The sequence below is a fragment of the Lissotriton vulgaris genome, chromosome 1_1 (genome assembly GCF_964263255.1).
Source record: "Lissotriton vulgaris chromosome 1_1, aLisVul1.2, whole genome shotgun sequence".
Lineage (NCBI taxonomy): Eukaryota > Metazoa > Chordata > Amphibia > Caudata > Salamandridae > Lissotriton > Lissotriton vulgaris.
In genome coordinates, this window is record NC_141685.1 from 887,043,451 (window position 1) to 887,067,280 (window position 23,830).

Consider the following 23,830-nt stretch of genomic DNA (forward strand, 5'->3'; position numbering starts at 1 on the left):
CGGTCATAGCGACCTAATAAGGCTGCTGCACTGGAGACCTTTAGTGATGATGCTGCAGACCTGCAAACGTTACGTACCAAGAGTCCTGGGACCTACTTTCTTTATCGGGCGGGACCGATGTAGAAGCAGCCACAGCATGCGTTTTTCTTGCTGCCGCAATTATAACAGAGTCCGCAGGCGGATCGGTCTTCAAGAACACAGGGTCTGTGGCAGCCGGCTTGTATTTCTTTTGAATCCTAGCCGGTGTGGCCTTAATCGCAGCTGGTGTCAGGAAAATGTCCATCACGGGTTCCAGAAGACCAGGAACCAGGGGAAGCAACGGACTAGAGGCTGCTCTCTGATGCAGTCTCAAAGATAACTGTTGTTGCCACCTGAGGGGTAGACATCTCAATGTTCAGCTTCAGAGCCCCTCTCTGAAGCACATCATGATAGGTGTTAATGTCATCTATCGGACACACTCTCAACAAAGGGCTGTCCGATAGAGTGGGAGAATAGTCCCTCTTCGAGGATTGAGTGGAAGAGGAAGACCACATAGGTGACCTTCTTTTGCGATGGGAACTATGTCTACGCTCCCGTGAGATGCCAGTTCGCTCTTCACGTCTGGGTGAATGCGATCTGTCCACTTCCTGCACCAATCTCTGTAGAGGTGACCTATGAAGAGGACTGGGGTATTCTTGCATCCGCTGTGCTGCCCTGTATCTTTACTCCTGTGATGCAGGGAGACAACTGCACAGCAGGGGAAGCCTCCCTGTGCTGTGAAGGAGACCTATGACTTGGTCTGCTTGAACACCTTTCTGGAGAGGCAGATGGTGAATGCCTCATTGAAGGATGTCTTGATGAATGAGAGGAACAGTGGCGTGACTCTGATTTTGTTACTAGAACTACCGATCCTTCTCCAGACCTCACTGAAGTGGGTCTTGACGTCGTGTGTGTGCCTCTCGTCCTTCTCGACGTCTATGTCCGGTCTGTTGTACCCGGTCTCGACAACGCTTCCCTGTTCCTCGATGTAGAGTCCCTTGCAGAGGACGCCTGAACATCCCTTCGTATAGACGTCGAACATCGATGAGCAGACGACAGAGGAGGGGCTCTGCTCCTCGACACCGAACGTCGTCATGCAGATGAAGGGCCTCTGCTTCTCGACGCCGTGTTGACGACGGCGGAGAGCTCTTCCTCCTCGGCGCCGAGGTGACGGCGGAGGGCTGCTAATCCTCTACACTGATCGTAGTCGACACGACGGCAGAGGGGGTTCCGATCCTCAGCACCGATCGTCACCGTGTTGACAACAGCGGAGGACTCCTGCCCCTCAACGTCGATGGACTGACGACGACTGAGGGGTACCTGCCCTCGACGCCGAACGTTGAGCCGACGACAGCGGGGGACTTCTACTCCTCGACGCCGGGTTGACTACGGCAGAGGGCAGTTACTCCTCGAAGCCGATCGTTGCCTAGTTGACAATGGCAGAGGGCTTCTGCTACTCAACGCTAATCACCGCCGGGTTGACGACAGCGGAGGATCATGATTCTTCAACGACGTACCTGAATGACAATGTCTTCTCGACGGCGCCTGCCATCTATGGTCTTTTCTCGGACAAATGACCCACCGGTGGTAGATTTTTCAGTGCCGAGATAGACGCTGAAGTTGAAGGGCGAGGGACCTTCGTTCTGGTTGGAGATCTCGCTCTCTTGGAGTTCTTCATCACCAGTGACCTGCCTCTGGAAGACTTTTCTGCCAGCCCATAAAGACGGATCCTTTCTCTGTCCTTTTGGACAGGGTCTGACAATGAGGACAAGTCTCAGGAACATGGTCCTTAGGCAAACAAAGAATACAGACCTCATGAGAGTCTGAAATGGCCTTTTTTCCACAAGAAGGGCAGGGGTCAAAAGAGATTTTATTTTGAGAGGAAAAATTGCTCAAAACTGTCCCAAAAAAAAGACCGAACCTTATTTCAAAAGATGAAAGACGTGGAGCTGTGTAACCAGGATCCTTCCTGAAGGAGCCTGAAATAACAACTAACCTGTCACCCCGAGGCATGATGGGAAGCTGGGGGTCATGACTGCCTTAAAGGCACAGTGCCAGTTTGTCTCTATGTTGCTATGAGTTAGCTTGTCAGCCTTTTTAGGCTATGTTTCTGCAATGCAGCCTGAGAGCTGTATATGCTTTCAGTCCTATGCTGACTGCTAAGCATTAAAACAGTTTTAAAACATATTCTGCCGTTGTTTTCCCCGGTTTCGAATGTATTCTTTTATGATATAATGGGGGAGTCCTTGCAATACATATATGTGGGCCACATATATGATTGTGTTTCCGGGGTCCCGCGCATGGGCGGGAATATTCTAGTACTTATGACTATTGATGAGGATCCCCCTGGAAGAGAACCTCATTAAAGTTCTGAACTCATGGCAATTCGTTTTTAACTTGAGGTGCCAAAGAGTAGGAAGGACATGGATATTGAGGACAAGCTAAAGACTTAGTGTCAGTTATCAAAATATAATAATCAACCAAAGAAAATGCGTTTTGGCTACAGCAGATTCCAGGAATCTTGTCAAGAAAAGGATGGAGCTAAACCTTACTTCAGTCTCTCCCTCTCTTCTCGCTCTTCTCTCTCCCTCTCCTCTCTGCGTTTCAGTCTATCCATATTGCGCTTTTCCTGCTTTTCAGCTACAAGTTTCTAAGGATGAGAAAAAGGAAATAAGACAATAAAAATTAATTAAACTCTGTTTTAGACTCTTTGAACACCTTATTTCATACTGGAAGCTATATGTTAAAAAAAAAAAACACAAATGCATAAAGACAGTACCAGCTGAAATAGCACCGTAAGATCTATACAGGTGACCAAGGAATATTTTTCAAGGCTCCGCACACCATTCAATTTCAACAACCGAATCAAAAATGTCTTGCAGGTGAAATTAAAAATTAGATAGTTGAAGCCTTACAATATCATCACATAAAACTAATATATACATTTTACCCACTTGAGTTTTAATGAGGCTTAAAAAAAGATGTTACTCAAGACTGCTTATTATTAAATAAATATCCCATTTATAGATGGCCTGATTGATGGCTAGTCACATACACACCAAAATGTATAGATTGCGCTGCTCTCATAACTCATGACCTTGCTGTCAGTGAAATGCTTGAAAAGATTAAACAAGTTACATATATGCAAAACATTTTTGACCTGAAACTCTGCTAGATTCACAGGTTGGGTATGCTTACACTATTCAGCGGTTGGGTCTGGAAATTTACCCTGCATTAAGTTTTAACTGAGTGTCGACCATAGGCACAGTCAATATTACAAAATGTCCACAGTGCTCTAATAAATAACCATCATTTTCGATTATTTTGATTTTTATTACCTTCCTTTCTTAAAGTGGGCACTAACTCCTCCCTTCTATGAGGGAAGAAAACGTTGTGCGATTCTAGAATAATTTCAAGCTGTAAAAATGTTACACATAAGTAACCTAGTTTTGTTTGCAGTACAAGCCTATTATAGGTTCACTGATTATGTAGGGGTACAATAGTTATTTGTATGAGTATTGGCCAACATTTTAATAATGTCTGAACTACTTTCCTATGTGACTAAATAACTACCAAATGTTTTATACGGGTACAAAGAGAAGACCATGTAGAAGCTATACAAATAGGATTTAAGGAAAAATTAACTGATGTATTAGCTAAAGAACGCCACAAATGAATAAGATGCACAATGTATGTATGCATGTATGTATGTATGTGTCTTGTAAAGCGCATTGCTGCCCAGAGGCGTCGTGGCGCTGTAGACCGCTGGGGAACCCGCCCTGGCTATCCCGGTGAGATGGTCCCTACTGGGTATCTCCAAGGTGAAACCAGGCATCCCCGGCGAATGTGGGGGGCAGTTGTAGAGATAAGGCAAGCTAATGCCCAGAGTTGCCGAGTGTGATCCCTGGTTAGAGTAGGCACCGAGGCGAGAATTATTGAGTCCGCTGACCCTGGTCCACGACCCTGCCGCGTCGGGAATTGAACCCTGGTCCCGGGCCGTTCTCTGCTTCCGGGTCTGCCGCCTCTAACCAATGAGCCACACCACTCCACGATCCACAATCCATCTTGCTTCGGTTTCCTTAGTTAATGCTGAATCTTTAGGTTGTGGAGCAATAAGTCTTGATTTGACCAGTCGTTCTCTTGCATGTAGTACGTAATTGCCCTCCTATCATACAACTCTACGTAAAACTGTCTCTGTAGAATATGTTGGATTTTGGAACAAGTAATGGAAAAACCAACAGGTATGGCTTTTTGTTAAGGTAAGAGTTTGATAATAGTAGGGCAACTTTGTTTATGATGCCCTCAGCTGTCCTAGAATGACAATCCCATAATGAATTAACATTTTGGCCTTTAATATAAAGTAGGGTCTTATTGCTAAACAGACTGCACTAGCAGTGGCAAGATGTTCCGTCACTTAAGAGGGTTACCACCCCCACCAATATAAATAAATACAAAATTCAGAAGATAAAGTATGCATAGTATGTACTCTCGACCAAGGGCCATACTTTTCATTGCATTTTTAAGAAAACCTGTGCCTATGTCTACTTGAACAAAAAAAACAAAAAAAGACAAAACCAACAACACGTAATCATGACACCAAAGATAACAAATGAACCTGCAAGGGTGATTGATAAGTAGCATTGCGACAATGACAGGTCAATATATCCAAACATCAAGCACTTTAACCAAAGAAAAAAATGGACCAGTATTTATGGGGGCTCAAGTGCTTCATTTACTGCTACTGTTAAGCCAAGCTCCATTTCATTTTACTATCTACAAAGTGTGATTGACAAAAATGTGAAATATTGCTAAGAGCAATCAAAGGATTGTGTGAAGATTCCTCCCCCCCCCCACACACACATAAGAGTGAACTGACTAATTCACTCTGCCAAGCAACTCCTCTGTACATACCATGTCTCCAGCTACATTTAGAAGGAAGTAGTGCATTTCTGAATTTCTCGTTATAGATGTTCATATGAACAGGCTACCCATACTGTATTCTTTTGTTAGTTCACTAAATTGACCATTCTGTCAATGCTTAATCGGATTTAGGGCCTTTGGGAGGGATATTGACAATTTAATGAAATTCATCAAAAACAACTTCTTTATGCTATGGCCCTATTTGTGCAATCTTGGAATGAAAATAAGGAAAAAAAACGTTTGAACTTTAAAAGGCTTTTGGCCTATCCTTAAAAAAGAAATCTCAGTAGCCCTGAAACTTAACAGAAATCTTGTGTCCAGGACGTCCATCACAATTATCCACCCCAGTCAGCCACAATATGCACACAGTTCTACTAGGGACAATATTCACACTATGGACTCCTATCATCTTCCAACAATCCCTGCTAAATTAAAAGACCACATCACTCTTCCAAGGTTCACCGTGGCTGAACCTTCTGTTGGGACTTACCCTCAGCAATTCCAACTTTTCTCTGATTTCGATGAACCCTAAGTGCAGCTTGCCACCAAAGTGATCTGCGAGCCTCCGATCATTATCGTGGAGACCAAGATAGGCAGAGCAAACCTCGCACACACGCAGCTTCTGCTGCTGGAAACTGGAGGCTGGCATAGAGTTGCGATAAATGTCCTAAGGAGAATAAAACAGACAATTGATGTTACTGAGCTTCAGACTGGGACTTGATATACAGTGAAGTAGGGTTAATGCTTGCTGATACAGTCACTAGATGCATCCAATGCAAAATCTTTAAATACTAAATTACGATTTACGAACACAATGAACAGAGAAGTAAGCAAAGTATTTATGGAAGACATACCTCTGCTTCTCTTTTATTGGCTCTTGCTCGCTCCACCTCATCCATCACTTTCTGAGACTCCTCTACATTCCCTTCAGCTCCCTGCTGCTCCGCTTTAGCTAGCAGCTTCCCAATTTCCTCATTCCACTCATGGACTTTTTCAGCCTATTAGGCAGAGAGAAAAGTCAGAGCCAATACAGCTGGCTGAAGACCAGAAAATTAAGCCATTCGATTCTACTGTCCAGCATGGGGTCTTTTTCAAACATTACTTCCTCCAAAGACATGAGAGAGAAATGTTTGCAAGTGCAAAAAAGGCTGCACAATGCTGGAGGAACAATACTAACTTCATCTACATTAAAACTACAAAACCATGTGATAAACAATAACATCAGAACACTCACTAAACATTTTCATAAAAGCAAAGTATTAAAATAAGATGGGACCCTTCGTATGGTAACTTCCTGCATGGACAGGCAGGTGATCTTCAACTACCTCCGGGTTGGTTTAAAGTCCAAGAAATTAACCTACAAACCCAGAAGGCATATTGTGATTCAAGTCCCCATATAGCTTTATGAAGTTGACATGTCCAGCTTTCAATGAAACTTGATGAACTGCTCTTGTTCAAACAGATAAGACCGCAGAAATGGACTCAGATTTCAGGATTGGAGGGGTACCCAAGAAAACAACATGCATTGGAAATGCAATAGGTCTCGGATTTATTTGAGTTAGAGCTAATGGCATTGTAAACGGCAATGTCTTTTAGCCATGTGTTATGGAGTGTATGCATGTGGTGTGTAGTGGAATTATGTGGGTAGAATTAAAATAGTTCGCTGTGGAATCGTGTGGGGTGAAATGGTGTGGAGTGTATTATATTATGTGGCATGGTAGAATGTTGTGTGTAGTAATTAAGTGGTATTAAATTTAGTAGGATTGTGGATTATTGAGTAATTATGTGTAATGGTATTTTGTGTTGTGGAATGGTATGTGGAGTTTAATTATGTGGTGTGTGTAGAATTTTGTGGCATGATGTGGAATTCTGTAGTGTGGATTAGATGTATGTGTTGTGTTATTGAGTTCAATTATGTGGATTGATGTCATATTATGTGTAGTGGATTTGATTATTTATTGAATATGAAAGGCAGTTTCCTTCTAATACTGCATGCAAGTGGTTTATATACAAAATACATAAAACCCTGACTTTTCCATTCACACATTATAAGACCACGACTAATGTACATGCTGGTACCTACCAACCATATTCCTATGTTTTGCCTCTGTGTTCACACTTTTGAAGAGCGCTTCAGCTAGAAAGTTAGTGCTCCTTGAACGGAGAATGTCTGCGAGTCTTATGCACTCCACTCAACCGCCACACAAAGGCCAAAGATAACCCCAATCTTTCAAACATGCACTCTGACAATATAAGAAGCACCACATAATTTCTACAAACCATATAGTACAAACAACATACATTAATGGTTACGTCTAGCGGATCGTTATTGGCCAGAATAGTTTAAATAGGTCAGTGTGATTTTTAAACAATTGCAGTCATAAAAAAAGCTAAATATTGTGTACAAAAAAGCTGTAAAATCCTGGACGTGGTACTTTGCAAGCTGCTTTTCAGAAAGTGTGCGAGACAATAATTACATGCAATATTGTAGAATGAATGTACAAAAGTGAGATCTGCTGAAAAGAAAGATGAGTGTTTTAGGGGTGCGTGCATTTGAGTGATTTGTGGTGCAGGGGCCATCTTATCAGCAGTGGAAGCCCTGCAGCAGTAACTAGCAGGCAGAGATACAACATCATTGGGATCATTTAGCAGTCACTTCCCCCGGGAGGGGACGCTGCAGATATAATGCTTTACTTTATCAAAACTATCATGCATTCAGAGATGGAACCGTTAGGAAATACATCAACTTAAGTCAGATGCTCGATGCGAGTGCTAAGGTCTGAAAAATATTACATTTCAGAGTTAATCTGAAGAACATTAAATGTAAGAGTTAATGCTGCCCTGTGGGCGCCCTGGAATGATGCACTAGGTCTGGACAATGCGGATACCACTGCTTTATAGTTCCGGCAGGTCCTAACCCCACCATGCTGCATCTGTATCTTCGGTCTTAAGAAGTCGCTCGTCTCAAACACATTCCAGAAGTAAACAGTAAAAACACAGACAAGACAGAGCAGATTTGTCCATTACCTCTCACTCCCTGCTAGCAGTTCTTTGACTGAACTTTAGCTTTACATTCCAACAACCAAGATTTTGTGACTTAAAACAGAGCAAAAAAACCCGAACAGGCTAGAAAGTTCTCAATAAAGTACACCGAAATTGAACACCGGGTAGACTGGTTGCTCTGGAAGCAAAAAGAGTATTTAAAAGTAGAGAAAAAAAAAAGCAGCACTGAAAGCGATCGCTTTCGCTGTCGCAAAAAAAAAAAAAAAAACAAGTTGCGAGTTACATAACATGTTGTAACTGTTAAAGTGTGTTACGTGCCAGCCCTTCACTCGCATAATAAACACACTTTCCCCATTATAAAATCAAAGCATACAACAACCTAACCTGATCCCGGGTTTCAACATTCCCACATGCATGCATAAGTAGCTTTCACGTTTCGGTTTTATTCTTTGCAGTATGGTGAGCAAAGTTCTGTTTTTGTGATTAAACTTTTTAGGCTATATGTACCAGATATAAGTATACAACACTGTCTTTCTATGCAAGTTACTAAAAGTGTGTGTGTGCCGGTGCCATGGCGCCATAAGGCAACACTCTCGACAGGTATGGGGTATGCAATGTTAAAAATATTGAAATGATAATATGTGGAGGCGGATATCAATGGCAGGTACCTGCTCTTGCGGGTGAAACTGGATGGGAGGGAACTCTCCATTTTCAATTCATACGCACCTAACGTAGACGACCCGGACTTCTTTTTGCACCTACAGGAGGTCCTTGTATCGGATCTGGAGGGCCCACTGCTATGGTTTGGGGACTTTAATTGGGTGTTGGACCCTGTATTAGATAGGTCCCCTCCCCGCGCAGGGACGAAACCGCGCATGACAGCACAACTTAGAGAGGTGATGCAGAACCTGGGATTCAGTGATGTGTGGCGCCTGGGTAATTCGACTCAAAAATTATTTACGTGTTTCTCCCCCACCCATAATACACATAGTAGACTAGACAGGGTACTGGCGGCCAATGTGGACGCTTCTCTCTTTCCAACGGTCACCCATCAGGCCCGTTTTTTAGTCCGATCACTCTCCAGTAACGTGCGTTGAACAGTGGGAGACCCAGCCCTCCCGCCCTCACACTTGGAGGATGCCGATAGATCTGTTGCAGGACCAGGTAGGGAAGGACCATGTGGAGACTGCCCTCACGAATTACCTTGACTTGAACTGGGATGGTGGGGATCTTGCCTTCTCCACCAAGTGGGATGCTCTGAAGGCGGTCGTTCGGGGTGAGTGTATGGCCATCACCTATGGAGTCCAGAAGCAGCTACTTCGGGAATTGCAGGATGCGAAAGATGCACTCCTGCATCTGCATACCTTGCCAGACCCCGACGACCTGGCTCAGGAGTCGGAACGGACGGCTGGCATGTGTGTCCATGATATACTTAATCGCCTAGACAAGTGCACACTGGGCCAGTATCGGCAGCGCCTCCATCAGGAAGGGGACAAATCGGGCAGACTGTTGGCTTCGATCCTTCAGCGTGAGTTCGCCCCAGAGAGGATTGTGGCCCTGAGAGGCCCCACAGGAGGAATGGTGCACTCAGAGGCAGGTATCCTTCGGGTCCTGCGCTCCCATCTGCAGACAGTGTATGCAGCGGATCCCACGATTACGGCGGACTCCTTCCTCCCTTATCTCCAGGGACTTACCCTACAGACACTCCCACGAGAAGCTGCGGAGGAATTGGATGCGGTTTTGACGCTCTGAGAGGTGAAAGTGGCAATGGCTGGCCTGCCGAGGGCTAAATCCCCGGGAGGAGATGGCTACCCCTCCGAATTCTACCAATCATTTGCGGACACCCTCGCCCAACCCCTCTTGCAAGTGTACCTGGAGGCATTTGAACGGGAGGCACTTCCGCCCAGTATGAATCAGGGGGAGATCTGCATGATCCTGAAACCGGGTGGGGATGGTGGCGACCCTGCGGCATATCGGCCCATCACCATGATAAATACTGATGTGAAGGTTCTAACTAAACTTTTGGCTGCCCGGTTGGTGCCACACATGGCGCACTTGGTACACCCTGACCAATGTTGATTTATCCCGGGCCGCAACACCGCCATGAATTTGAGACGACTGAACCACATCATCCACGAGGTGCGAGACAGAGAGGACCAAATGGTCCTGGTGTCGATAGACCTCATTAAAGCCTTCGACACCGTGGACTGGGGGTACCTTTTAGAGGTCCTCCGGATGGTGGCGATGGGCCCCGGCTTCTGTCGCTGGATCCGCATCTTGTACAAAGCCCCCCGGGCCAGAGTGCGGCTAGGCGCAGCACGTTCGGAAGAATGGCTATTGGGCCGGGGCACGCGGCAGGGATGTCCCCTCTCGCCGCTTCTTTCGCCCTGGCGATCGAGCCTCTGGCAGTCCAGGTCCGGCCGACATGGCGCGATGGGGCATAACAGTGGGCGAGACGTGCAATGAGATCTCTTTATATGCGGATGACGCCCTCTTCTATTTAATGTCCCCGCGGGAGTCTGTGCCGGTCCTCCTACAGCACTTGGATCGATTTGGTGCGGCCTCGGGACTGACAATCAACTGTGGGACGTCCCTGATTTTCCCTCTGGCGGGCTACGGCGGCGGACCACTGACGGACCTGCCAAATCTCAGGTTGCAATGGGAGCAAGAGGCGTTCCGGTATCTCGGCATCCAGGTAACATCTGCGGATGCACAGGGGTTGGCCCGCAATATTGACCGAGTTATTCGGTCCTGCAGCAATCGGTCACTTTCTGGAACTCCTTGCCATTATCTCTTATGGGGAGATTGGCCATTGCAAAGATGGTGATGCTCCCCAGGACGCTTTATGTCCTCCAGAATTCCCTGTGTCCACTCCCCTCGCGAATCTTTCGCACACTTAACACGCTGCTCACGTCATTGCTCTGGGCGGGACGGCGCAGCCGAGTCGCCCTCCACACCGTGGTCCGAACATGGGAGGAGAGGGGTTGGAGGCACCTAGATTTGACTTGTACTACTATGCGGCACAGCTGCTGCCGGCAGCACGGTGGTTCGCAGATGGAGACAGCTGGGAGTTGAGTCTGCTGGCCGGCAGGGCTAACGAGCAAGTGTTGCAGGTGGCACTGATGCGAGGACGGGGAGCAGATGCGGACCTACCATACGTGGTGCACCACGCGGCGGCGGTTTGGCAGCGGTTTGTGGAGAAAATACTGCGGCGGGCCCCCTTTCATAGGGAGTTGCCGGTGTGGATCCTAGCCCCTGTAGGTAATATGGCGTAACACATGTCCTTTAGGGGTTGGAAAATGGGAGGCTGTGAGACTATGGGGGATCTTTAGCCCAATGAGGCGTTCGTGTTCTTTGAGCAGGCCATGGAAACCTTTGGCCTGGGGGAAGGGCAATATTTGCACTATCGGGGCCTTCAGGAGGTAGCGAGAGAGTCGTGGCCCCAATTTCAGGAGGCGCCCCCGCTGTCTCACACCCTGAACATCCTCCTCTCTTGCGGCAGAGTGCGTAGGTTGATATCTCTGCTGTATTCGGCCATGAGACAGGCCTCGACCCCGCCAGTTCCGCCTTCCTGGGACGCCTGGGAGGTGGGCCTGGGAGTCACCCTGACCACGGGACAGCGCAGGCGCATGGGGAGTCTTACCCGCAGAGTGTCCCGCAATGCGAGATTCAAATTGACACACTTCAACTTCATGCACCCCACCTACTTGACCCCGCTGTCCTTAAGGCGTATTTCAGGAGACAGGGAGGACAACTGCCCCAGATGTGGGATGGAGGGGGCTGGGTTCGTACACCTGGCCTGGGACTGCCCCTTGGTCGGTAGCTTCTGGAGGGGGGTGGTGGTTCGTATTCAGGCCGTAACGGGCCTTCGGATTGATCTGAGCCCGCTTCACTGCCTATTAGCCCTGGTCCCTAAACCTAGAAAGAGGAACCTTTCCTACAAACTTTTGCAATTAATGTTGTTGCTGGCGAGGCGTAGGGTGGAGATCACCTGGATGGGGCGAAGAGCTCCTGAGTTGTCAGCGTGGCGTAGAGATGTAAGGGAGTGGTCACTGGCTGAGAAGACGCATATGCAGAGGTCCCGCAGGGATCTGAAGTTGCAGGATGATCTCCTTGCATGGAGAGTAATGTGTGCCTCGGAGTTGTCTCACAGCGATTCGGATGGCACGAGTGCTGAACTTTTTTCTTCAGGGGACTCGGGATCTGAGAGGGAGGGGGGAGGGAATGGGAATTGGACCCACGCTAATGTAGGTGCATTGTTCCGACAGTATTTCACGTTATTGATGTGGTTATTATGTTGCTTATAAATACAGCCTGAACTATACTCACTGGCCCATATAGTGCCATAATGAGGTTACCGTATTGTATACACCTGCTTGATGATCAAAGCCAAGTCTTGGGGGAGGCGGGGGGGGGGGGCAGGGGGGGGGGGGTGTTTCTTCCATGTTGCAAAATCAAAAATAAAGGTTATAAAAAAATTAAAAAATATTGAAATGATAATGTAAATCTCCGATTTTTTCCCACCGCCATTCAAGAAATATGGTGTAACATACTAATTTACGAAGCCTATTTTTCCTTTTAAGTGTAAGCAAATTAGCTATACAGAAAAGGTAAAGAAATAAAAAACTTGCAGGCTGGGAGCCTGAAGATCTCGGTGGCCTTCCCTTGCGGTCCCTTCAAACACGAGGGAAAAGAGACGAGGAATCTGGGAATGTGATCCCTCTCAGACAATGGGGCAGAGAGAGGCGGCCGAGGCCCTGGAAGAGCCTTTAATGCATCAACACTTGTGCTCTCACACAGCCGCGGAGAGGGGGACGGGAGAGGTGCTCCGCTCTCAAGCAGGCAGGGAAGGAGCCCAAAGACCTCTTTCTTTGTCAAAAATAAAGCAGCAAGGGGAGCCCATCATACCCCCGTCTGCTTGCGTGCAACGCCCCGGGAAAGTGGATATTTAATGCCGGTTTGGTGGAGAACAAAAGCAGGAGGCTGGCGTTAGTGTCTCTTTCTTTGTGTACAACCACCCTCGCCGCTGCCTTTTCAAACAGAAAGGATCCTCTGGGCAGCGTGGACACAGAGGGCAGCCCCACTGGAGCGGTGAGTGTGGGGTTAGGGGCTCTCGGACGCTTTTGCTGTTTTGTTTTGCTCCGTTTTCCTAGGATTTTGCAGAAATGCCCGTGCGGGTCAAGGGTGTGATGCAGGGCTGAATGAATGGGGCGAGGGTCCTAAAAAGGGAGGGATTGTTTAATGGAGGAGGATGGTGCAGCGACAGAGGCTGCCTGCAACCTGGGGTGCTTCAGAAGCCAACAGGTCGAGCTGGAGGCTTCGGCGCTTTCGTTTGTTTGAATGTTTGTGCTGTGTTTTCATGCCGGTTTGAAAAGCAGCCCCTCACACGGGCCTCCGAAGCCTGGGGCTTTCCTAGGAATTCAGACTGGCTAAGGGGGGCGCCGGCCAGGCCAGTCTCATGAGGACGGAGAAGGTCGGAATTTTGCTCCATAGACTGCCAGCACTTTTCTACAAGCAGCACTGAAAGCGATAGTTTTCGCAATCACTATTGTAAAAAAATAAATAAATAAATTAAAAAAAAAAAAAAAACACGCGAGTGGTGCGCGCCCGCCACTGCAGGCATATGTCTTCAATTATCGCGCCCGTGTCGGGCACAATAATTGAAGACATATGGCCTTTGGTGCGCGTAGCAAACACCAATAGGCCATGGGCGGAACAACGCGACCGCCCATGGCCTATTGCGTGTTCCGTTTTAAAAATACACGCCCCCAAAGGCCAATGAAAATGGACCTAGGAAATAACACGCACGAACTGCGTGGAATTACCAGGCCCATTTTCAAAACCCCTGAGAAAAGGACTCTGGCTGGGCAACACTGTTGCACAGTGTACGCTAGGCCGAGACCTAAAAACTCCAACACCTCCTACCAGAGTACTGTCCGCACAGTCTCAAATAAAACTGAAAGGAATATACTACTTAACAGTATGCATCTGTTCTTGGCATGTAGGGCTGCTGACATTCATATCTGTGCATAGATCGCCGCCTACTGTTGGGTCCGGATGATTGCATGTTGTTGTCCTGGAAGAGTCTTTGAAGTATCACGAGATAGGTGGCTCCTCCCTTGGACTACAGTGCGCATGGGCATCCTCTCCATCCTCAGAATGTTTTTCGCCAATGTGGCAGAGATGGAGTATAGTACAGTAAGATGTCGATGCGAAGAGTGAATGCTGCGGCTGCGACAGGCACCGGGGAGGTGGGTGGGCGATATGAATGTCAGTAGCCCTACATGCCAAGAACAGATGCATACTGGTAAGTAGCATATTCCGTTCGAGGCATGTGGGCTGCTGAATTCATACCTGTGCATAGAATGTATAGCAGTATCTCCCTTAGCGGTGGCTACCCGTGTCAGTCGCAGCAGTCTGGAAAAGAGTTTTGAGAACAGCCTGTCCTACAGCAGCTTGCTGTTTTGAATGTACATCTACATAATAGTGTTTTGTAAATGTATGTGTGGTTGACCACGTGGCTGCTTTACAAATTTTGTGTAAAGGAATATAACCCAGGAAAGCCATGGATGCCCCTAGCTTGCGTGTGGAATGCGCTCTAGGGGGAACTGTTAAGGTGCGTTTGGCTTTTAAATAACAAATTTGGATGCATTTAACGATCCATCTGGCTATACCTGATTTTGAAATAGGGTTGCCTTTGTGTTGCAGTGAGACAGCAACAAACAACTGTTTTGTTTTTCGAAACGCCTTAGTTCTGTCTATATTCTGGCTCCGCCTCTATAATTGGAGCGACGAAAGGAGCCCCGGTGTTGTTGGGAAAGGAGAGCTCCCATGGACTTCGCTGTTTCCGCATCCTCTCTCATTTTGTCCAGAACGGAGTCAACTGCTGGACCAAATAAAATGTCTGGGTTGATGGGCTGATTAAGAATAGTGGATTGGACTTCATTCTTAAAACCTGATATGCGAAGCCATGCGTGGCGCCTTAGCACCACGCTTGTATTGATGGATCTGGCAGCTGTATCATTCGCGTCTAGAGCACATTTAATTGAGGCATTGGTGATGAGCTTCCCTTCTTTTATCAGTTCATCTCCTTGCTGTTTATAAGAGTCAGGTAAGTGTTGGAGAATTTCTTCTAAGCTGTCATAATGCGCCCTGTCATATCGGGCCAGCAAGGCCTGTGTATTGGCAATTCTCCCAGAGTTTGCTGCTTGAGATGCTGCTCTTTTGCCCGATGCCTCAAAGATTTTTGACTGTCTGGAGGAGCAGCCTCTCCGGTAGTCTGGGAGTTAGTCCTCTTACGTGCGTTGGACACCACTAGGGAGTTCAGGGGTAGCTGCCCTTTTATGCATGTAGGATCGATAGGTGCAGCCCTATATTTCTTTTCATTTCTAGGGTTAATGACCCGTGCCCTAGCAGTGTCTTTAAAAATGTAATGTTCATGTTTTAAGACGCCCTTTTACAGGTCTCTCAGATGTTGTGAGTGTATCAAAGAGAAAGTCTTCTTCAATAGCATCAGAGTGCATATCTACATTATGGTAGGTAGCTGCTCTATCAAATAAAGAATTAAAAGCCACTGTATCTTCAGTGGGTGATGGCTTAGTTGGGTAAACTGCTGGTTCTGTAATGGGCAGAGTCCTCTCATTATTTGGTTCTCCTCCTGCACCCCATGGCTGTATGTTGGGGTCTTCAGTTGGGTTTTGTGGATAACCAAACCCCACATCTGCATCCTGATCTTCATCTGGATTATATTCAGGTGATGTTGGGGCATATGGGGGGTTGTAGGCATGGCTGGATTGATAGGTTCAAAAAGGATAGGAGAGGTAGCCCAGTCTCGTTTCTTTTTGAGTGGTATTCTAGGAACGTCTGCTATTGGCAGAGGCCTTTTCTTTTTTGTGTACACAGTCGCCTTGCCAGTTGCTGGGTCAATATACAGCTTTGACTGGTCCTCTGTGGAGGGGTCTGGGTGAATAAGCTCTTCCTCCATAGTCCTTGCCTTTGGTTTGCCTGATTTTGGGTCTGTAGGTTTATTGGGTTCGACCGCTTTCGGTGGTTGGACACTTTGTCGGTTCAGCTGGCTTCACCACCTTTTTCGGACCGAGCGGTTTGGTTGGTTGGACAGTCTCTTTAGGTGTTTTAGGTGTATGTGGTTTTGGCTCGATGCCTTTTTTTCGGTTCGAGGGGCTTCGGCTCGACAGATTTCTTTTTGTCCGCAGTAGGTTTCACTTTCGGTTCGACGTTAGTGTTGGGCGTCGGCCTTTAACTTTCGTCAACAGTGTTTTTCCCCTTGTCGATATTGGAGGCTTGTTTGCTCGATTCGACTTTGGTTTAGAGGTTGATTCGACGTGCTTTTGCGTCGGATCGACGTGTTTGGGCCGCGAGGTGGACTCGACGGCTTTTGGTTTCAGGCTAGTCTCGACAGGTTTTGTCTTCGATGTCGACTCGCCGGTCTTTGGCTTCGAAGGTTGTGTTGGGACTACGGCCTTCGGCTCGAGTACCTTTTGCTTAACTACTTTTGGATCGACGACATTTGGTCCGAAGACTGTGTGGTCGACGAGTTTTGGTTTCAATGGAACCGGAGCCGTATTGCGTGTCTCAGAGAACTTTTTGAATATGTTCTTAGCCGGGCGGTACGCCTGGGCTGTAGAACGAAAATGTTGATCTTGGCTAAGGCCCACTGGTGATGCCTCGACCTGAGTCGATGATATTGGTATAGTGTCTATATGGGGCGGTGTACTCACGGTTCGCCCCTCGTCGTCATCGGAGTCGTCTTCAACAGCTACGATGTAGTCTTGATCGTATTCCTCGAGATCGACGATTTCTTCGTCCTCTTCGAAGTAATTTTCGGAGTCGTGCTCAGAGTATTGTTGTACGTCTTGATCCGATTCTTCGGCGCTACCTCGTTCTTCCTCATCGTCGAAGATGTTACCTGGCTCTGGCGCCGACCTCTGCATTTCTTGCCTTGCTGCCCGTCGATTCCGGGTAGTCTTTTTCGACCGGAACTGGGCACAAGCTAGGCAACTATCTTCCTTGTGATCCGGAGATAGGCATTTGTTGCACACGGGATGCTTATCAGTGTGCGGGAACTTTGAGTTGCACTGCGGGCAGTTTTTAAATGGACTTCGTTCCATCGACGGTTGGTCCACGTGGTGTCGAGAAGGCCTCACAGCCAGATTCGACGACCGGAGAGCAATAGATGTTTCTGAAGAGTCTCGGTACCGAGCGCTAAACAATACCGACGGAACCGAAGGCCTTTTGGCCTTACAGAAGAGTTAGTAAATTCCGAACTTGGAGTGTAGGAAAGTACATCCGAACCCAATGTTAGAAAAAAACAATCAGAGGATGGAGAGGATGCCCATGCGCACTGTAGTCCAAGGGAGGAGCCACCTATCTCATGATACTTCGAAGACTCTTCCAGGACAACAATGTGCAATCATCCGGAACAAACACTAAGCGGCGATCTATGCACAGATATGAATTCAGCAGCCCAAATGCCTTGAACATGTGAGTACCAACCCTTCTCCACCATACATTCCACATTCTTCACCAATTGATCCAAATGTACTCATTACACCTACACATTCTCCTCCACCACCATAACCTGACCCACAGGATACAGGAGATGGGGATATAGAGGACTACACACCACAGGATAATGGCCCATGGGGTAATTATGATGTTGACCCTCCACCAGATAATCACCCCGGCCTATATCCATTCAGATCTTCTCCTCCAGATGATAACATTGGATATATTGAGCTTGTTAACAGAGCTGGACAATAACATGGAGTAGAGCTTCATAAAGAGACTTTAGAGGTACAGCATATGATCTACAGCTCATATGCCTTGAACACCCTTATTTTAATTCTCCAGTTGGCAGTGTTGAGACTTATAAAACAGCTCTGCCAAGTCTCACACATCAGGGGGCAGAGTAACGCATTATCCTGCATTACCGCAATGCCCCAGAATGCTCACGCTGATCAAATGCACACAGTGCTTTTTCTAATTCTCTGCAATGGTTAAGGTAATTGTTTAAGCAGCATCCCGCAGTCACCGTCCCCTGCCATGTAACTTGCAATCAATCAAGGGGACTGTTATGACCTTGATGTTGTCCTCTTTGGGTATCATGTATTTTGCCCTAATCTGGCTGGCGCTGGAATTGCTGGACATAACATCAGGCAGCAAAGACAGAGCTTTGTGTCAAGTGCTGTACACATTTAACCCCTGGAGACCGGCTAACAGTAAGAGGTACTTACTTTGATACTGCGGTGCCCTGCTTTAGGGGATACCAGCAGGTCAGTCATCGTGCAAGGACAGCTCATAATTCCAGCCAATGACAGGTCATGCACAGTTTCGTGCACCATCCCATTGTGCATGTGGGGATCTGTGCAGGTATGAAAATGGCACAGATCTGGCCACAGGCCTCTCAACAACTCCGACCTAGACGCTCATATTCTAGGGCTCAGACTACTACAAGGTGACCTAATTCTTCAGTCAGGACCAAGGGTGCAATTGCGAGACCATGTAGAGAAGTGGAGGCAGGTGAGAGGCTGAGGAGAGCAGAGAGGGATTCAACTGAGTGGACATGAATGAATGACTACACATTTGTATAGCGCATGGTTACCCGGAGGCATCCCAGCGCTTCAGTGGTCCATTCATCCCCGATGATTTAGGGGAATAAAAAAGTTTTCAGCATATTCCTAAACCTAAGATGGTTCTCCTCCAGCCGAATAGCATCGGGCAGGCTGTTCCAAAGTTCTGCCGACTGTACAGCAAAACGCTTGCCAGCCATACGGCTTCTCCTTATCCTAGGGACTGCCAGTTAGTTCTTATTACTGGATCTAAGGGTCCTATTAGTTTGATAGGGGCGGAATAGAGGTTGAATGAGATCAGGTCCTGTCTTGTTCAGGGCTTTATGAACGATGGTCATAGCCTTAAATTCAATCCTTTGTTGTATTGGCAGCCAGTGTAGTTGTCGGAGCACTGGCTTGGCTGAGGTTCTTCGTGTGATCTGTAAAAGCATCCGGGCTGCACAATTCTGTACAGTCTGTAAGACCCTAAGTGTCCCCTGTGGGGCCCCTAGGTAGACTGCGTTGGAGTAGTCAAGGCGAGTTAAAAATCAGGGCCTGTACTAATATCCACCTCGCTTCAAACGGAAGTAGCCCAATGATTTTCCTGAGTGATCTCATCAGGGCGTAGCAGGTAGCTGCTACCTTCCGAGCTTGCACCAAAAAATTAAGTGCTGGGTCCAGCCATACTCCCAGACTGTTAAGTCTCTTCTTTGGGGAGAGGGGCTGGCCCAGAGTATTCGGCCACCATCCCTCCACCGAGGAGGGTGCATTATGTCCTAGCATCATGACCTCTGTTTTTGCTCCGTTGAGTTTCAGGAAGGAATCATCCATCCACTCGCGGACTCTGCTGAGGCAGGAGGAAAGCTGGTCATAGGTCGATTCCTGCCCAGAAAGAGTGATGATAAGCTGAGTATCATCAGCATAGGTCACCAATTGCACCCCTCAAGGTAGCACCACCTTAGCCAATGGTCTCATGTATATATTAAATAAGGTTGGGCCGAGGGATGAACCCTGGGGAACACCACAGTGTAGATGCATAGGGGGGGGGGGGGGGGGGGGGGGGGGGGGAAGATGTCATCCTCAAAAAAAAAAAGTCCGCCCGGAGAGGAAGGATTGTAGCCACCTCAGTGCGGTCCCAGTGATACCTATATTACTCATCCTTTGAGTCAGAATAGAATGGTTAACAGTATCAAAGGCCGCACTGAGGTCTAATAACAGTATGGCCGCACAACTGCCTCCATCAACGATCTTCCTTGCTTCCTCAACTACTGCAATAAGGGCAGTTTCAGTCCCCTGTTTGCACCTAAACCCGGTCTGGGTTGGCTGTAGTAAGTTGTTATTTTCGATAAAGGTGGATATCAGGGAATTTACATATTTTTCGGCAAGCTTACTAATCGTAGGCAGCAAAGAGATAGGGCGATAGTTGGCCCATTCATCAGGATTGAGATTGGGTTTCTTCAGTAACGCCTTTACTCTTGCATGCAAGGAGATGAATGAGGCAGAGATGAAAGGGCAGGCTGAGACTCGGAGGGATAGGTGAGGGGCCTACAGGGAGGCAGCAGGACACATGAGAGGCCCGTTAGGAACTGGGAGAGGCAGAAGATAGGTTTACAGGGAGACATCTGCTGTAAGCAAGCCAGACCGAGACCCTAAGGAATAGACGAGAAACCGTTAAGAATCAAGAATAGGTCAGCGAAGGCTTGAGAGCAAAGCCAACAGAGCGTAGATAAAAAAACATGTATGAGCCCTCACACGCTTCCAGCTTTAGATTGCTGAAGTCTCAATTCCGCTTGGCATTTAGGTTAAGTAAAATTAAAACACACAAGTAGCAAGTGCCCACTTTAGTATTTCTGCCTTCTTAGCCCACTGCCCATTCCTACAGTGTGTGTAAGAGAAAAACTACAAGTTTCAGAATGCAGTTGCTGCTGGTTTAAAAAAATCAATAATGGTTAAATGTTCTGGGACGGCTCAGTTATAAAAGAGGAAAAACATGCATGCTCCAATTTCCAATTAAACCTGGAGACTCATTTTTTTAGGCAGAAAACTTTTATTTTAGCTTTCAACTGCTTAAAACTCCCACCATTACATTGTTGACAGGGAAATTCATTTTACCTATATTTTTTCCCAAATCTCGCTCTTAGGTTTTTTTCAACATGGATGTGTGGGTTAGTGACCTTCCACAAAAATTCCAGGAATGCTTCAGCTTTGTTAACGTTTATGATTAATTTCTTTAATATATATCTCACCACAACATTAGAATTGTTTTTTTTTCCCTTGTGATATAGGTTTTCCACAAAAGACAAAGCAGACCGAAAACATGGAAATGCCACGCATAAGCAGTCTGAAAACTCTATGGACGAGAAGTGGCCCTGAATTGCCAGGGCTGGCTAGAGTGGGCTTTGAGTACAAATTTGCTTTAATAGCGCTAGCGCGTTGTCACAATGGAGACGGGCGGTGCAGCAAATTACTCGTGGCCAGTGGCGTCACTTAAGTCAACAGAGCCTGGTGCTGCCCTTTCATTTCTGGTGCTTTGCAGCTGTTTTAAGACCTTCTTTAAAGTTTCTTGTTGCTCAAATGGGTGCAATTTCTGATATATGAGTTATTTACCTTCGGTAACGATTTATCTGGTAAAGACTATTCTAGCCGCAGATTACTTAACGTAGAATTATCCCCAGACGTGAGACTGGATCCGGAAAACTTTTTGCCACAGCATCCCTGCGCACTGGGGGGACGGCACCACGTGACTCCACCCTGACGTAGTCTGCGAGGACACAAGTCCCACCCCGGCGCACCTACGTCAGTTTTCTTCTGAGAACTTTTCTCGAGCCACAACGCAGAGCCATCACAAACAGAAAACCGTGAGACTATGGGAACAGCGTGCGAAAAAAATCAGTGTTAACAGAAAAGAAAGAAACTAATGGTGAGGACAGCACCATCCAGAATAGTGCCAGGTATATGCACCAAAAGTCCTGGAAGGAAAGAACAGAGCACAGCCTACAAAGCAAGCCCGCAACAATTACGACAGCATCCCCGGGGGCAGAAAGCATGTGAAAAATTGCACCGCAGACTAATAAGTCTGCCACACCCGCCGCAAACAGAGAGGGGCGCCAATGCCAGAACGAAAGAGCAACAAGTCACCCCCAGACAACACTAGCAAGGAGAGACATTTCCCAAAGAGCTAAGGGTCAAAACCCGGCCAAGGGACCTCAACACTAAGGACTGCAAAGGAGCCAGAAGTGCAAGCAACAAAAGGAAGGAGGACACAAGCAACCCCACCCTGGAGACCAGGGTACAGGGGCGCAGGAGTACTCATGAACCCACCAACCCATCACCAGAAAGGAAGGCATGAAGCAAACAACAAGACAAGCATCACCCTAGGGAGGGAGTAATAAAAGGCACTCGCAGGAGACAATCACCCAGAGGCAGGCGAGTGCAGAAAACCAAGGAAGGGACCTCGTAGAACGGCGAGGAAAGGCAGGTCGTGAAGGAATCTGCAGCTTCAACCGTCTCTACCAGATACATCGTTACCGAAGGTAACTCGTACATCTGATAGAGACTACTAGCCGCAGATTCCTTAACGTAGAATAGATAGCCTAGCCATACCCAAGGGGAAGGAGGGTCTGCTAGAGGGGCTCTCCAACTCCAACAACACAGAGCACCAATAGGGGATGAGTCATAGGGACAGGGAGAATGGCCCAGTCCCCACACAAGCAGAGGAGACCTCGCCATCGTGGAGGAACACCAACCCCACCGGGGATGTGTTATGAAGACGACAAGAGGCAGCCCAGCCCCACCAAGCAGGAGAAAGCATGGACAAGGCGGAAAGGGACCAGTGCACCTCAAGCCCAATCAAGGTACTAGAGACACCAGCCATTAGCCCCAGAGGTACAGGCAATGCAGAGGAGAACCGGGGAAGAGGGCTACCCCAAGACTCCAAGGAGAAGAGGTAGAAACGATGACAAAGGCCTCCATCTGAAAACACATACAGTGAAGAGGGCAGCCAGACCTATCACAGCTTGAAGTAGACAGCCAAGACAGAACGTCGCCTCAGTCAACAGGGGCAAACGTGAAAGAAAAACTTAGTCTCACAAGGCTCCAGCAGAACAAGAAGCAGGAGCGCCAGGGCCCACGCCAAGGCCCCCGGCCGCAGACCAGAAGAAAAGGTAGATGCAGCTGGCCGCTGACAAGCGCCACCAAACAGAACGCTCAGACTTCGCCAGACTCAAAACAAGGGCATGGCCAGAAAATAAAACCCGAACGACCCCTAGAAGGAGACCGCTCTGGACAGAGCCAATCGATACAGAAGTACGACCAGCCGGAAAATAAGAGCAGAAACAAGTAAGACGGACCAAGCAGTCAACACAGGAAAGAATCCCTTCTGAAACACCAGGACAAGCCAAACAGCGTTCAAAAGGTCAAACACACTGCAGTACAACTCCGTCGAAGGCAAAGCCACGACCAAGAAACCGCACCATCGTGATACAGCAACACCAGGAAGGGCGAAGAACCCGCAAAAGGGAGTCCACACCCTCCCAGCGAAAGACAGAGCTATACAATAGCTACAATTAATCCACTTAGGGTATGACAAGTCCTGAGAAATTATGGGAACCACTCTTAGGGAAGAAATCCTGCATCAGAGAACAAAACCATAAAACCTGCGGCAGAAACCACAGAAGGCTTAGTAAGCAGCCAAAAAGTACGCTCTTGCCAAACAAGGGCTGAACCAGCAGCCAACTGAAAAGAGGGGTCAACCAAGGGTCCCTGAGGGCACAGCATACCACACAAAAAGTGTAACAGTCACTCCAAATGCCAGATTCCAGGAGCAATGGGATAACACCTCCCACCAAGTCCCGGAGGATCAAGAGGAGGAGGAGGATCAAGAGGAGGAGGAGGAGGAGGAGGAGGAGGAGGATCAAGAGGAGGAGGAGGAGGAGGAGGAGGAGGAGGATCAAGAGGAGGAGGAGGGGGAGGAGGATCAAGAGGAGGAGGAGGATCAAGAGGAGGAGGAGGGGGAGGAGGATCAAGAGGAGGAGGAGGAGGAGGATCAAGAGGAGGAGGAGGAGGAGGAGGAGGAGGATCAAGAGGAGGAGGAGGAGGAGGAGGAGGAGGAGGATCAAGAGGAGGAGGAGGATCAAGAGGAGGAGGAGGAGGAGGATCAAGAGGAGGAGGAGGAGGAGGAGGAGGAGGAGGATCAAGAGGAGGAGGAGGAGGAGGAGGATCAAGAGGAGGAGGAGGAGGAGGATCAAGAGGAGGAGGAGGAGGAGGATCAAGAGGAGAGGAGGAGGAGGATCAAGAGGAGAGGAGGAGGAGGATCAAGAGGA

At 47.8% G+C, this 23,830-nt stretch overlaps 1 protein-coding gene across 2 annotated transcripts in view; it reads right to left on the reverse strand.

Annotated features, from left to right (window-relative positions):
- Window positions 1-23,830, reverse strand: part of LUC7L2 (LUC7 like 2, pre-mRNA splicing factor) — a 172,186-nt gene that overhangs the window by 72,604 nt on the left and 75,752 nt on the right. For both annotated transcript variants that reach the window (XM_086958807.1, XM_086958805.1), the window contains 3 exons: window positions 5,793-5,936; window positions 5,429-5,605; window positions 2,571-2,668 (listed from right to left, as the gene is read on the reverse strand). In XM_086958807.1, coding sequence (XP_086814933.1) covers window positions 2,571-2,668; window positions 5,429-5,605; window positions 5,793-5,936 — 419 coding nt within the window. The remainder of the gene's footprint in view (window positions 1-2,570; window positions 2,669-5,428; window positions 5,606-5,792; window positions 5,937-23,830) is intronic.